The sequence below is a fragment of the Plecotus auritus genome (genome assembly GCF_963455305.1).
Source record: "Plecotus auritus genome assembly, chromosome: X".
Taxonomy (NCBI): Eukaryota; Metazoa; Chordata; class Mammalia; order Chiroptera; family Vespertilionidae; genus Plecotus; species Plecotus auritus.
The window spans coordinates 99415269-99431512 of NC_137784.1; the positions used below are offsets into that span (position 1 = coordinate 99415269).

A 16244-nucleotide genomic window follows, 5' to 3' on the forward strand; every position below is an offset into this window, starting at 1 on the left:
GATTAGTAGGTCATAAGGCAGTTCCACTTTTAATTTTTTTGAGGAAACTCCATACTGTTTTCCATAGCGGTTGCGCCGTTTGCATCCCCACCAACAGTGTACTAGGGTTCCTTTTGCTCTACATCCTCACTGAAGGGTCTCAGGTTTGATTCCTGGTTAAGTGCACGCACCTGGATTTTGGGTTTGCTCCCCACCTCCGGTGGTGGCATGTGCAAGAGACAACCAGTTGATGTGTCTTTTTCGCATCAATATTTCTCTCTCTCTCTCTCTCACCCCCTTCGTCCCTCCCTTTCATTCTCTCTGAAGAGCAATGGAAAAAATATCCTTAGGTGAGTATTAAATAAATAAATAAATACATAAATAAAAAAATACTGCTATGTGAGATGTCTGAGATTTTACTGCCTATTTTATTTTAGGATTTTTATGGTTTTATGACTTACATTAAGTCTTTTATCCATTTTGAGTTTATTCTTGTGTATGGTGTAAGTTGGTATTCTAGTTCCATTTTTTTTTGCACACTCCTGTTCAATTTTCCCAAGACAATTTATTGCAGAGACTTAACTCCATTGTATGTCTTAACTCCATTGTATGTTCTTGCCTTCTTTGTCAAATATTAATTGGCCGTAATGGTGTGGGTTGACTTCCTGGGCTCTCTGTTCTGTTCTGTTGATGTATATGCCTGTTTTTGTGCCAGTACCAAGCTGTTTTGATTACAGTGGCTTTGTAGTGTAGTTTAATATCTGGTATTATGATCCCTCCAACTTTGTTCTTCTTTCTCAATATTTCTAAGGCTATTCAGGGTCTTTTTTGGTTCCATATAAAGTTTTTGAATATTTGTTCTAGATATGTGAAATATGCTGTCAGTATTTTAATAGGGATTGCATTGATTCTATAATTTGCTTTTGGTGTTATGGACATTTTAATGATGTTAATTCTTCATATCCAGGAACACAGTATGTTCTTCCACTTGTTTGTATCTTCCTCTATTAATTTTTCCAATGTCCTATAGTTTTCAGAATATAGGTCTTTTACCTCCTTGATTAGGTTTATTCCTAGGTATCTTATTTTTTGTTGCAATGGTAAGTAGGTTGTTTTCTTAATTTCTTTTTCTGATAGTTCATTATTGGCGCATAGAAATGCTATCAATTTCTGAATATTAATTTTGTATCCTGCTACTTTGCCAAATTAGTTTATTAGACCATTTTTGGTGGAGTCTTTAGGGTTTTCTATGTACAATATCATGTCATCTGTAAATGATGACAGTTTTACTTCCTGCTTTCCAATTGGATGCCTTTTATTTCTTCTTCTTGTCTGATTGCTGTGGCTAGGACTTCCAGTGCCATGTTGAATAAGAGTGGTGAAAGTAGGCATCCCTGTCATGTTCCTGATCTTAAGGGAAACGCTTTTAGTTTTTGCCCACTGAGTATGATGTTGGCTGTAAGTTTGTCATATATGCCCTTTATTATGTTGAGGTCTGATTCCTATTCCCACTTTGCTGAGAGTTTTTATCACAAATGGGTGCTGGATTTTGTTGAATTCTTTTTCTGTGTCTGTTGATATGATTATGTGATTTTTATTCTTCATTTTGTTTATGTGATGTATCACATATTTTGATTTATGAATATTGTACCAGCCTTGCACTTCTAGAATAAATCCCATTTGGTCATGGTGTATGATCTTTTTAATGTATTGCTGGATCAGATTTGCTAATATTTTGTTGAGTATTTTAGTACCTATGTTCATCAGGGATATTGGCCTATAATTTTCTTTTGTTGTAGTTTATCTAGTTTTGAAATTAGCATAATGCTGGCCTCATAAAAAGAGCTTGAAAGTCTTCCTTCTTCTTGAATTTTTTTGGATAGTTTGAGGAGGGCAGGTGGTAGTTCTTTGAATGTTTGGTAAAACTCGTCTGCGAAGCTACTGGGTCTAGGACTTTTGTTTGCTGGGAGTTTTTTTTTTTTTTTTAGACTACTGCTTAAATTTAATTAGTTATCAGTCTATTCAGTTTTCTTATTCTTTCTAATTGAGTTTTAGAAGATTGTATGTTTCTAGGAATTTGTCCATTTTGCCCAGGTTGTCCAATTTGTTGGCCTATAGTTTTTAATATTCTTTTACAATCCTTTGTATTTCTGTGATATCAGTTGTTACTTTTCCTCTTTCATTTCTGATTTATTTATTTGGGTCCTCTTTGTCTTTTTTTCTTGATGAGTCTGGCTAAAGATTTATCAGTCTTATTTATCTTTTCAAAGAACCAGCTCTTGGTTTCATTGATCTTTTGTATTATTATTATTATTTTTAGTTTCTATGTCATTTGTTTCCACTCTGATCTTTATTATTTCATTCCTTCTACTTACTCTTGGATTACAATTTTCTTTTTAAACTTAATGAAAGTACTTTGAAAAAAACACTTAATATACTTTGGAGATCTTTCTATGACAGTGCATAGAGATCTATATCATTCTGTTTAAGGGATGCATACTATTTGTAGTAAACATATACTACATTTTTATTTTATTTATTTATTTATTTATTTATTTATATACTACATTTTTAAACCACTCCCATATCTATGTATATAAAAGGCTAATGTGCAATGTGTCCCCTTAGGAGTTCGATCGCTTGCTATGACGTGTGCTGACCACCAGGAGGCGGTGTGGAATGAAGGAAGGCTCTGTCTGGCAGCCGGGGAAGGGAGGCCCCAATCGGCCCTGATTGTTAGCCAGGCCTAGGGACTCTACCCATGCATGAATTTCATGCACTGGGCCTCTAGTTTTTGTATATTTGGTTATTTCCAATTTTTTTTTTTTTTTTTTGCTACGACAATCATGTAGCAGTGAATATCCTGTAACATAGATATTTGTGAATGTGTACAAGTAGCTGTGAGGATTTATTTGGAGAAGTAGTATTGTGTCAAGGGGAAGGTATATTTAAACTTTTGATATATTGCCATGTTACTCTTCAGAAAAGTTGTGCATACACCCCCACTTTCAGAATGACTGCTGATTGCCCCCACCATTAGCAACACTTAATACTATCAAACTTTAAAGGTGTTCTTTTTGCCAAAATATTACACAAATTCATTCTCACTATAAAACAACCACAGGAAAGCAAAAGCAGAAATGCCCTCTTGACCATCATCACCTAATAACAATCTCGGGAAATTTATTTCCACCTTGCTATTAATTTTCTATTGATGGTTTCATTATGCTTCATCTTCTTAGGAATAACTTCTTAATAATTAACTCAAGCTTCCTAGACATATTCTTAAAAATTATTTGGACTTAACTCTAAGTTTTATTAGTTCATTGACTCACCATTATCTTCTGAGATGGTCTCATCATCATTCTCATCCCCTGATCCAGGTGACTGTGACATTGTCTATCTTTGGTACGCTATGTTAGAAAACAGAGAATTAACTTTTACAGTAGCCCTCTCCTGTATCATTATGGTGTCATGGATTCATTGACTCTAGTTTCTCAATCAATTTTATCCTATTTGTTTCATATCTTCAAGAAAATCCCACCCAAACCAGTTTGGCTCAGTGCATAGAGCGTCGGCCTGTGGACTGAGGGGTCCCGGGTTTGATTCCGGTCAAGGGCATGTACATTGGTTGCGGGCACATCCCCGGTGGGAGGTGTGCAGGAGGCGGCTGATCGATGTTTCTCTCTCATCGATGTTTCTGGCTCTCTATCCCTCTCCCTTCCTCTCTGTAAAATATCAATAAAATATATTAAAAAAAAAAAAGAAAATCCCAACAATTTTGGCCTGTTAATCACACCCTTCCCTCTTATCCCTTGTGGTTATGGCTCTATTTTTATATTTTTTCTTCTTTCATTTAAAGCTAATTTGGGGAGAAAAGCACATTTATTCAGACTAACATCTTAAACTGGAAGTATAACATGTCCTTTTAAATATTATGATGGCTTGAGCCCCTGCTGGCTTGAATGCTAAGAAATAGTCTCCCTTCAAAGTGTCCTCCAGCTAATTTGGAGGGTTTTCCAAAGTATAATCTTACTTGTGATCTGAATCAAGTCTCTCATTATCTTTTATTTTGGTCTTTTCAACAGGCTATAGTGCTGTGGCTGTTGAGGGTCTTCCTGTGGTCAGATAACTATGGCTCTAACATGTTTTTCTCTAAATTCTCCATATCACAGGTGAGTAAAGGCTGTTACTTCTAATATGCTTTTTCTACATTTTTGGGTATAATGAAAGGAAGTGTAACATAAAGAATAATTTAAAATTGCCCAAAGATGTGACATCACTTAGACTCTTGGTCAAAAGCAGATAAAAAGTTCCTAATTAATACCCTCCCTGCTTTTAACCATCTCCAATGGGGGGTTAACTCACCGTCCCAGGAGAACCAATAGGATTTGTTGTTGTCCTGTTCTATATCTAGTCGGATCTGAAACCAGAGGGCTAAGAAGAGTTTTAGTAAACAGTAATCACCATAGCAACGTTTGTGCTCTTTCTTCACGTGAAGTTCTACCCATGGATTTTATGTATATTTAATGATTTCAAGGATGATTGACAGCAGATTTGACCAATCCCTTCAGAGGAAACGCTACTAGTCCAGCAGGGGCCTGGTTGGCACGAAAAGCAAATAAATAAATAAATAAATAAAACTCAAATGATCTGAAATTGATACATTTCTCCAAGTCTGGGTTATTCTGTACAAAGACGGGCCCAATGGCCCAATTCCTACCTGACACCGCTGGGGACTCCCTCCTGCCTTTGTGATACTACACCAGTGGGGAGGGGGTGGGGTTTCAGACTCCCCACCTAGTCTCCACAGGGGGGGGGGAGGGGAGAGGGAACTAGGGGGTGAGGGTGCGGATGGGAGCCTGCCAAGGTTGGAGTCTAGGCTCCCCACTTGGCTATTCCTGGCGTGGGTGAAGCTGGGGCTGCATTTTTTCCATTGCGGGTGACTAGAGTAAATCAGTTATCTAAAATTTTCTGTCTTGCTAGGTTGCTCCTTTCCTGATCCTTTGTCTAGCGAGAGCAGAATTTTATGAGAGCTTTAGTTGTCTGTGCTGGTTAGTGTTTCACACATATCTTTTTCCACTATTGTGAATGGGATACGTTTTTTCCTGTTTCTATTTCTGTTATTGCTAAAATAAAAGAAAGCTATTGGTATATACTAATAAAATGTTAATTGTAAAATCTAAGTGGTGGGTATATTGGTGTTCATGATAAAATTCTTTAAAGTTTTCTGTCTGAAAATTATTATAATAAAAGTTGGAAAATAGTAAAACAAAAGGGAGCTCCTTTATAATACTTAGAAAAAAGAACGCTTTAGGATTTGGTATATTTATCTTACATCCAGCTTGTATCAGTTAAGACTCTTGTTTGCAGGTGACAGATATCCAACTTGAATAAGCTTAAGAAGAAAATGGAGTTCATTCATTTTTTTTAACTGGGAAGGACAGGGCAGATCTCAGACAGGTCAGAGACTCAAATGGTATTAGGCTCTCACTCATCTCTTCATTTCTATTCTTAGCTTCTCTCTTTTTTGCATTGCCTCATTCTCTAAGATTCTTCTAAATAGTAGAGACAGGGCTACCAACTGCTCTTAGGATTCAAGATTCAAAGAAAAGAGAAAGCTACTTCTTTACCTCTGATTTGGAATATTCTTTTTTATTTTATTCAGGTATTATATGCGTATATATCTTACCATTGCCCCCCCACCCCATTCCCATACATGCCCTCACCCCCCAATGTTTTGCATCCGTTCGTTACTCTTATATGCATGCATATAAGTCCTTCGGTTGATTTCTTATTTCCCCCACCTCTCCCTTCCCGCTGTAATTTGACAGTCTGTTTGATGCTTTACTGCCTCTGTATCTATCTTTTTGTTCATCAGGTTATAATGTTTTTTATTATCCACAAATGACTGAGATCATGTGGTATTTTTCTTTCATTGACTGGCTTATTTCACTTAGCATAATGTTCTCCAATTCCATCCAGTTTGCTACAAATGGTAAGAATTCCTTCTTTTTTATGGCAGCATAGTATTCCATTGTATAGATGTACCATCGTTTTCTGATCCAGTCATCTGCTGACGGGCACCTAGGCTGTTTCCAAATCTTAGCTATTGTAAATTGTGCTGCTATGAATATAGGGGTGCATATATCCTTTCTGATTGGTGTTTCTAGTTTCTTAGGATATATTCCTAGGAGTGAGATTACTGCGTCAAATGGGAGTTCCATTTTCAGTTTTTTGAGGAAACTCCATACTGTTTTCCATAGTGGCTGCACCAATCTGCATTCCCACCAGCAGTGCACCCTTTTTCTCCGCATCCTCGCCAACACTTGTCCTTTGTTGATTTGTTGATGATAGCCATTCTGACAGGTGTAAGATGGTATTGCATTGTCGTTTTGATTTGCATCTCTTGAATAATTAGTGACTTTGAGCATGTTTTCATGTGTTTCTTAGCCTTCCTCCTGTCTTATTTCAAAAAGATTCTATTTAGGTCATTGCCCATTTTTTTTTATTGGATCATTTATCTTCCTTTTATTAAGTTGTATAAGCTGCTTGTAGATGTTGGAGATTAAACCTTTATCAGTGATAACATTTGCAAATATGTTCTCCCATACAGTGGAGTTTCTTGTTGTTTTGTTGATGGTTTCTTTTGTTGTGAAAAAGCTTTTTATTTTGATGTAGTCCCATTTGTTTATTTTCTCTTTGGCTTCCATTGCCCTAGGGGCAGTATCAGTGAAGAAGTTCTTTCGGAATATGTCTGAGATTTTGCTGCCTGTGGATTCCTCTAGTATTTTTATGGTTTCCCGTCTTATGTTTAAGTCCTTTATCCATTTTGAGTTTATTTTTGTGTATAGTGAAAGTTGGTGGTCTAGTTTCATTTTTTTTGCATGTATCTGTCCAATTTTCCCAACACCATTTATTGAGGAGACTGTCTTGACTCCATTGTATGTTCATGCCTCCTTTGTCAAATATTAATTGCGCATACTGGTTTGGGTCGATACCTGGATTCTATATTCTATTCCATTGATCTATATGTCTGTTCTTGTGCCAGTACCAGGCTGTTTTGAGAACAGTGGCTTTGTAATACAGCTTGAAATCTGGTATTGAGATCCCTCCTACTTTATTCTTCTTTCTCAGGATTGCTGTGGCTATTCGGGGTCTTTTTTTATTCCAGATGAATTTTTGGAGAGTTCTTTGTAGGTCTGTGAAATATGCCGTTGGTATTTTAATGGGGAGTGCATTGAATCTATATATTGCTTTGGGTAGTATGGACATTTTAATGATGTTGATTCTCCCAATCCATGAACATGGTATGTTCTTCCATCTGTTCATGTCTTCCTCTATTTCTTTTTTCAGTGTCCTGTAGTTTTCCGCATATAGGTCTTTTACCTCCTTGGTTAAGTTTATTCCTAGGTATCTTAATTTTTTTAGTCTCTCTTTCTGTAAGTTCACTGTTGGTGTATAGAAATGCCGTAGATTTTTTGGCGTTAATTTTGTATCCTGCTACATTGCCGAATTCATTTATTAAGTCTATTAGGTTTTTGATGAGGTCTTTCGGGTTTTTTATGTACAATATCATGTCATCTGCGTAAAAGGACAGCTTTACTTCTTTTTTCGAATTTGGATGCCTTTTATTTCTTCTTCTTGTCTAATTGCAATGGCTAATATTTCCAGTACTGTATCGAACAGGAGTGGTGAGAAGTGGGCATCCCTGTCTTGTACCTGTTCTTAGGGGAAATGGTTTTAGTTTTTGCCCATTGAGTATGATATTAGCTGTGGGTTTATCATATATAGCTTTCATTATGTTGAGGTATGATCCTTCTATTCCCACCTTGTTGAGAGTTTTTATCAAGAAAGGGTGTTGGATTTTGTCAAATGCTTTTTCTGCATCAATTGATATGACTATGTGATTTTTATCTCTCAATTTGTTTATGTGATGTATCACGTTTATTGATTTGCGGATATTGTACCATCCTTGCATCCCTGGGATAAATCCTACTTGGTCATAGTGTATGATCTTTCTGATGTACTGCTGGATCCGATTAGCTAGAATTTTGTTGAGGATTTTGGCATCTACATTCATGAGGGATATTGGCCTGTAATTCTCTTTCATTGTGTTGTCTTTATCTGGTTTTGGTATTAGGGTGATGCTGGCTTCATAGAAGGAGCTTGGCAGTGTTCCTTCCTCTTGAATTTTTTGGAATAGTCTGAGGAGGATAGGTTTTAGTTCTTCCTTGAATGTTTGGTAAAACTCTCCTGTGAAGCCGTCTGGCCCCGGGCTTTTGTTTGCCGGAAGCTTTTTGATGACTGCTTCAATTTCTTCCATAGTTACTGGCATATTGAGCTGTTTAGATTCTTCCTGATTGAGTTTTGGAAGGTTATATTTTTCTAGGAATATGTCCATTTCCTCCAGGTTGTCCAGTTTGTTGGAATAGAGTTGTTCGTAGTATTTTTCAACAATCCTTTGTATTTTGGCAGGATCTGTTATTATTTCACCTCTTTCATTTCTGATTTTGTTTATTTGGGTCCTCTCTCTTTGCTTCTTGGTGAGCCTGGCTAGAGGTTCATCAATCTTGTTTATCTTTTCAAAGAACCAGCTCTTGGTTTTGTTGATCTTTTGTATTGTTTCTTTGGTCTCTATGTCGTTTATCTCTGCTCTGATCTTTGTTATTTCCTTTCTTCTGCTTACTCTGGGCTTTTCTTTTCTTTTTTTTTTTTTAAATAAATCTTTATTCAGATTATTACAATTATTTCTCCTTTTTCCCCCCATAGCTCCCCTCCACCCATTTCCCACCCCACCTTCTGCCCTTACATCCCCCCCACTGTCCTCATCCATAGGTGTATGATTTTTGTCCATTCTCTTCATGAACCCCCCATACCCCTTTCCCCCTGAGAATTATCAGTCCACTCCCTTTCTATGCCCCTGATTCTATTATATTCACCAGATTATTCTGTTCCTCAGGTTTTTAATTCACTTGATTTTTAGGTTCGCTTGTTGATAGATATGTATTTGTTGTTCATAATTTTTCTCTTTACTTTTTTCTTCTTCCTCTTCTTTAAGAATACCTTTCAGCATTTCATATAATACTGGTTTGGTGGTGATGAACTCCTTCAGCTTTTTCTTATCTGTGAAGCTCTTTATCTGCCCTTCAATTCTGAATGATAGCTTTGCTGGGTAGAGTAATCTTGGTTGTAGGTTCTTGCTATTCATCACATTGAAAATTTCTTGCCACTCCCGTCTGGCCTGCATAGTTTCTGTTGAGAAGTCAGCTGACAGTCGTATGGGTGCTCCCTTGTAGGTAATTAACTGTTTTTCTCTTGCTGCTTTTAATATTCTCTCTTTGTATTTTGCTCTTGGCATTTTAATTATGATGTGTCTTGGTGTGGTCCTCTTTGGATTCCTTTTGTTTGGGGTTCTGTGGGCTTCCTGGACTTGTAAGTCTATTTCTTTCACCAGGTGGGGGAAGTTTTCAGTCATTATTTCTTCAAATAGGTTTTCAGTATCTTGCTCTCTCTCTTCTTCTGGCACCCCCATAATTCTGATGTTGGTACGCTTGAAGTTGTCCCAGAGTCTTCTTACATTATCTTCAACTTTTTGGATTTTTTTTTTTTGCTTTTTGCTTTTTCGGTTGAGTGTTTTTTGCTTCTTTGTATTTCAATTCTTTGACTTGATTCTTGGGTTCCTCTATTCTGTTTCTGGGTCTCTGTATAATATTTTTTATTTCAGTCAGTGTATGTTTAATTTCTAGTTGGTCCTTTTTCATATCTTCGAGGGTCTCGTTATATTTATCGGCCTTTTCTAGGATATTCTTAAAAAGTCTTATAACCGTGGTTTTGAATTCTATATCCAGTCGTTTGTTTTCCTCCATTTCTTTCGTTTGTGATCTGATTCTTTGACCCCGCATTTTCATTGATTCCCTGAGTTGGTAAGGTAGATATTTGTGCTAGGTTTCCAATATGGCCCAGTGGGTCTGCTTCCCCAGTTAACCTGAGGTGGACACTCTTGGTGCACCCCTTTGTGGACTGTGTGTACAGCCTTGTTGTAATTAAGTCTTTATAGTTGTTGGTATCACTGGGAAGAATTGACCTCTGGGCCAGTTGGCTGTAAGGATCAGCTGTGTCTATGCTGGGAGAAGTTCGGTGCTGGAGACAGCCTTATAGGATTAGACTTGCCAAATTGCAATAGCCTCTGTGCTCAGCTTGGATGGGGTGGAGTCTCAGTTTTGGCTTCCTGTCAGCCTTGCCCTTGTGCGCATGTGCGCTTTCAGTCCTCCGCCTTCCCCAGCTCGAGTCTCCGCCTGAGAGTACAGACTCCCCCCACAAGAGCGTGGGTCCCCAGGGGCTCGCCTGGAACTGGGGTTCACTGCGGTCAGAACTGGGGCTCAGTGCCGTCAGGAGCCTCTGACTCCCTTTCACTACGGAAAGCCTGTGGCAACCTCCGCAGCCTTTGTGTGCACTGGCACGCGCGCGCGGGCACTTTCAGTCCTCCGCCTTCCCCGGCTCCCGAGTCTCCGCCCGAGAGTCCAGACTCCCCCACAAGAGCGTGGGTCCCCAGGGGCTCGCCTGGAACTGGAGTTCACTGCAGTCAGAACTGGGGCTCAGTGCAGTCAGAATCCTCTGACTCCCTTCCACTAGGGAAAGCCTGTGGCAACTTCCGCAGCCTTTGTGCGAACTGGCGCGCGCGCGCGGGCACTTTCAGTCCTCTGCCTTCCCCGGCTCCCGAGTCTCCGCCCGAGAGTCCAGACTCCCCCCACAAGAGCGTGGGTCCCCAGGGGCTCGCCTGGAACTGGGGTTCACTGCAGTCAGAACTGGGGCTCAGTGCCGTCAGGAGCCTCTGACTCCCTTCCACTAGGGAAAGCCTGTGGCAACTTCCGCAGCCTTTGTGCGAACTGGCGCGCGCGCGCGGGCACTTTCAGTCCTCTGCCTTCCCCGGCTCCCGAGTCTCCGCCCGAGAGTCCAGACTCCCCCCACAAGAGCGTGGGTCCCCAGGGGCTCGCCTGGAACTGGGGTTCACTGCAGTCAGAACTGGGGCTCAGTGCCGTCAGGAGCCTCTGACTCCCTTTCACTAGGGAAAGCCTGTGGCAACTTCCGCAGCCTTTGTGCTCACTGGTGCGCGCGCGCGCGCGGGCACTTTCAGTCCTCCGCCTTCCCTGGCTCCCAAGTCTCCGCCCGAGAGTCCAGACTCCCCCCGTAAGAGCGTGGGTCCCCAGGGGCTCGCCCGGAACTGGGGTTCAGTGCAGTCAGAACTGGGGTTCAGTGCGGTCAGGGGCTTCCTTCCCCCTCCCGCCAGAGAAAGTCAGCCAGGCTCTCATCCGCCCTTCCTCTCTGCGCGCACAAAGCCCCTTTGCCGTACCTCCAATTCTCTGTGAGCTTCTCTCTTTCCTTCTAGTTGTAGAATTTTCACTCAGCCAGCTTTCCTGTGGTTCTGGATGGTGTCCGTTCTGTCTTTTAGTTGTAGATTTGAAATTGTTGTGCGAGGCAGCAGTTTAGGTGTTTACCTATGCCGCCATCTTGGTTTCTCCTCTCTGGGCTTTTCTTGATGCTCTTTTTCTAACTCTTTGAGTTGTAGGGTTAGGTAATTTATTACCATTGTTTCTTGTTTTTTGCAGTATGCTTGTAGAGCTATGAACTTCCCTCTCAAGACTGCTTTCGCTGTGTCCGATAGATTTTGCATTGTTGTGTTTTCATTGTCATTTGTTGCCATAATGTTTTTTTATTTCTTCCTTGATCTCTCTGGTAACCCAGTCATTGTTTAATAGCTTGCTGTTTAGTCTCCATGTGTTTGATTTTTAAAAAAATATATTTTATTGATATTTTACAGAGAGGAAGGGAGAGGGATAGAGAGCTAGAAACATCGATGAGAGAGAAACATTGATGAGCCACCTCCTGCACACCTCCCGCTGGGGATGTGCCCGCAACCAAGGTACATGCCCTTGACCGGAATCGAACCTGGGACCCTTCAGTCCGCAGGCCGACGCTCTATCCACTGAGCCAAACCGGTTTCAGCATGGATTGTTTTTATTGTAGTTGATTTCCAGTTTTATGCCACTGTGGTCTGAGAAGATGCTTGATATGATTTCTGTCTTCTTGAATTTGAAGAGACTTTGCCTATGACCCAACATATGGTCTATCTTTGAAAATGACCCATGTGCACTTGAGAAGAATGTATATTCTGTGGCTTTGGGGGGAAATGTTCTGAAGATGTCAATTAATTCCATCTGGTCTAGTGAGTCATTTAGGATTGATGTTTCTTTGCTGATGTTTTGTTTAGAGGATTTGTCCAATGGTGATAGTGGGGTATTAAAGTCTCCTACTATGATTGTATTGCTGTCAATCTCTCCTTTTATATCCTCCAGGGTTTTTTTTTTATGTATTTGGGTGCTCCTGTATTGGTTGCATATATATATATTTTTTAATATATTTTATTGATTTTTTACAGAGAGGAAGGGAGAGGGATAGAGAGTTAGAAACATCGATGAGAGAGAAACATCGATCAGCCGCCTCCTGCACACCCCCTACTGGGGATGTGCCCGCAACCAAGGTACATGCCCTTGACCGGAATCGAACCTGGGACCCTTCAGTCCACAGGCTGACGCTCTATCCACTGAGCCAAACCGGTTTCGGCGGTTGCATATATGTTTACCAGAGTTATTTCTTCTTGTTTCATTGCTCCCTTTAGTATTATGAAGTGGCCTTCCTTATCTCTTGTTATGTCCTTCACTTTGAGATCTAATTTGTCAGATATAAGTATTGCTACCCCAGCTTTTTTGTTCATTTCCATTTGCCTGGAAAACCTTTTTCCTTCCCTTCACCCTCAGCCTGTGTGCGTCTTTTTTTCCGAGGTGGGTTTCTTGTAGACAGCAGACATATGGGTCTTATTTTCTTATCCAATCTGTTACCCTATGTCTTTCGATTGAGACATTTAGTCCATTTACAGTTAAAGTTATTATTGATAGGCACTTATTTGTCGCCATTTTTATTCTTTACCCCTGTGTCCCTTCTTCGCTTCCTATTTCTTTTTTTTACAGCAGACCCTTTAGCATTTCTTGCATTGCTGGTTTGGTGGTTACAAATTCCCTTAGGCCTTTTTTGTCTGTGAATCTCCTGATTTCACCTTCAATTTTGATTGATAGCCTTGCTGGGTACAGTATTCTTGGATTCAGACCCTTCCTTTGCATGACTTTGTATATTTCATTCCATTCCCTTCTGGCCTGATGAGTTTATGTTGAGAAATCAGTTGCTAGTCTAATGGGGGTTTCTTTGTATGTAACTTTCTGTTATTCTCCTGCCGCTTTTAAGATTCTTACTTTGTCGTTGGTGTTTGCCAATTTAATTATAATGTGCCTTGGTGTCGGTCTTTTGGGGTTCATTTTGTTTGGGACTCTGTGAGCTTCTTGGATTTGTGTGGGTTTTTTTCTTCCCTATATCCGGGAAGTTTTCTGTCATTATTTCTTCAAATAGGTTTTCTATTCCTTGCTCAGTTTCCTCTCCTTCTGGAACCCCTATTATGTGGATGTTGTTTTATTTCACGTTGTCCCAAAGTTCCCTTAGGCTGTCTTCTTGCTTTTTAATTGTTTTTTCTAGAAGCTGCTCTACTTAGGTATTTTTCCCCATCTTGTCTTCTAGCTCACTGATGTGGTCCTCTGCTTCTTGTAGTCTACTCTTGATGCTTTCTATTGAGTTCTTTACAGCAGCGATGTCATTTTTCATTTCTTCTTGGTTCTTCTTCATTTCCTCTTGGTTCTTACTCATATTGTCGAATTTGTCTTCCATTCTTTTCATCCACCTTATGACCATTTCTCTGAATTCTTTCTCTGGAAGGTTGCTTGCCTCCATTTAGTTTACTTTCTTTTCTGGTGATGCCTGCTTTTCTTTCATATGCGGGCTGTGTCTTTGTCTCCCCATGGTCTCTCTTCTCTGGATGTCTGGTTATGTAGTTCTCTCTCTCTTTATCCCAGGCGAAATCTGACCTTTCCATGGTGGAGTGTAGAGCTCCTCTGAATCCGTGTGTTTGTGCCAATTTGGGAACGGTGTTCTGGGGCTTGCAGCTGTTAGGTGGGTGCTGCAGTCATTGATTTGGAATATTCTAAGAAAGGTCTTATATCTCTGGCCTGGGTCACATGCCTTCCCCCTTGGAGCTGCCACTGTGTCCAGAAGAATTTGATTTTATGGGTAGCTCATCCAGGGTTAGGGGCCCAGCCAGGCACGTGTGTATACGGGGAATGGAGTAGGGCAGTCTCATAGCCCATCCTACCAGGACAGTGAGTGTGGGGTAGACCTCCAAAGGAAGAAGAGTGCTATTATCAGAAGCAGGGAGAAAGGAATGCTGGGCAAACCTAAACAGTGGATGTCCACTACATAGACTTCTCAGTTTTAACAGTTTTTAAATTGCATTTTTTGGATTCCCAATGCAGATAATCATATCATCTGCAAACAATTATTCTTTTTTCCTCTTTTTGTCTTTCTTTTTTTTAGATTTATACAGCTTATTTCATTTTCTTGGTTTATTATATTTTAGAAACTTCAGAACACTATGGAGGACATCCGTGTCTTATTTGTGAATTTCATGGGAAGTGACTTGATTATGATGCTTGCTTATGGCTTTTTGATACTCTTTAGAAAGTTCTCTTCTATTCCATTGAGTTTTTATAAGGAATGGCTGCTGATTTTATTAATTAATTAATTTTTATTGAGGTAACATTAGTTAATAACAAATTTCAGGTATATCACATTATAATCCAGTACCTATATGCTCTATTGTATGCTTACCACCAAAAGTCTAGTTTCCATCCATTAATATAAATTTGATCCCCTTTACACATTTCACTCTCCTACCCCTTCCCTCTGGTAACCACCATTCTGTTTGTATGTATGAGCTTGTTTTTTCTTTTTTTTGTTACATTTGTTCATTTGTTACTTTTTTGTTATATATTCTGGGTATGAGTGAAATCATATGGTTTTTGTCCTTTTCCATCTGACATTTCATAGTAAGCATAGCAACAAGTCAAGAACATAATGCAGCAAACCGTTGATATAGCTAATTTCTGGGAGATGGTATTAGAGAAGGGCACATATATTTCTACATCTATATATGTATATGTATATCTATGTGTATCATCTCCTGTAGACTTGCCAAGAGAATTACGTCTGATAGATATGCTGATGGCCCAGGTTGGGTGAGTGGGGGTAGATTGTGGTAGCAGGAAAGGAAGGTTGGTAGAGTCCTTGTCCCTATTTCCTAAGCACAACTCTTGGAGTGACCTAGTGGTGTTTAATGGTCTCTGAGCAGCCTATTGGTGGCATTAAAGACCTTTCCTCTTATGCTGAGAGTGGCTCTACTAGAAGTGAGGAGGGCCTAGTTTGTAAAATCAGAGTTCTCTGGGCTGTTCTGTAATGTTGTCTGTGCAAGGGCTCAGGGAGGTCAGAGGCCTATTTCTTATGGTGGTGAATAGCAGGGAGCAAAAGCTGCTTTTATATGAGGCTCACTTAAGGAAAGTTTTTCTGAGCTTTAACCTGACCTCTCAGGCTTGTGTGGAATTGGGAGAAGCCCCAGAGTATGGAGGCCTTATCTCTGGACATTGTAATTGGCACTGACAGAGGCTATTGTTTACTATATATTGTTCTGTAGAATATTTGGCAATTTGCAGGGAGCAGGGGGAACAATCTCTGTCTCCTTCATACCCACTTCAAAGTGAAGCCTCTGTGTGTGTGAGTGTGTGTGTGTGTGTGTGTTGGAGGTAGGATTAAATCTATCCTGTATTCTGCTAGTCTACAAGCCTTGATTGCTAATGCCAGGATGCCACTGTCAGCAGAGGAAAGCTAGAATTTTTATACTTGGACTACCCAAAGAGATGCCTTTTTCTAGTTAATTTACGTCAAGGGGGTACTTTTTCTTTCACAATTTTTCTGCTCCAGGGTGGTGCCTGCTCTTTGTTGCCTTGGCTTTCTCAGAAGCATTGCTATGCAAATACTAAATTTATAAATCCTAATGGACCTCTATTGGAAGTCCTGAGTGACCAGAAGCTATCACTAGAAGAGGCCCTTTTCCCTTGCCTCTCAGAGTGAGCCCTGGCCACTCCCCTTGCCTCAGTCAAATTGACATAAGAAAATGACTTTGGTCAGATTAGATCAAGATGGCAACATAAATGCTTGTAACTTTGTTCCCATCTTCTCTTCCCCAAGTCCCTTAAAGCATCAGAGTAGAAAAAACAAAAAACAAAACAACAACAAAAAACACACACAAAAAACAAGAGTGGTATAATTAA

The 16244-nt window shown here is 40.0% G+C and overlaps 1 protein-coding gene across 2 annotated transcripts in view; it reads left to right on the top strand.

The window, feature by feature from the left end:
• The window catches only part of MCTS1 (MCTS1 re-initiation and release factor), a 65521-nt gene that overhangs the window by 21504 nt on the left and 27773 nt on the right, over positions 1-16244 (top strand). For both annotated transcript variants that reach the window (XM_080653935.1, XM_080653934.1), the window contains one exon: positions 4068-4154. In XM_080653935.1, coding sequence (XP_080510061.1) covers positions 4114-4154 — 41 coding nt within the window. In that variant the 5' untranslated portion in view covers positions 4068-4113. The remainder of the gene's footprint in view (positions 1-4067; positions 4155-16244) is intronic.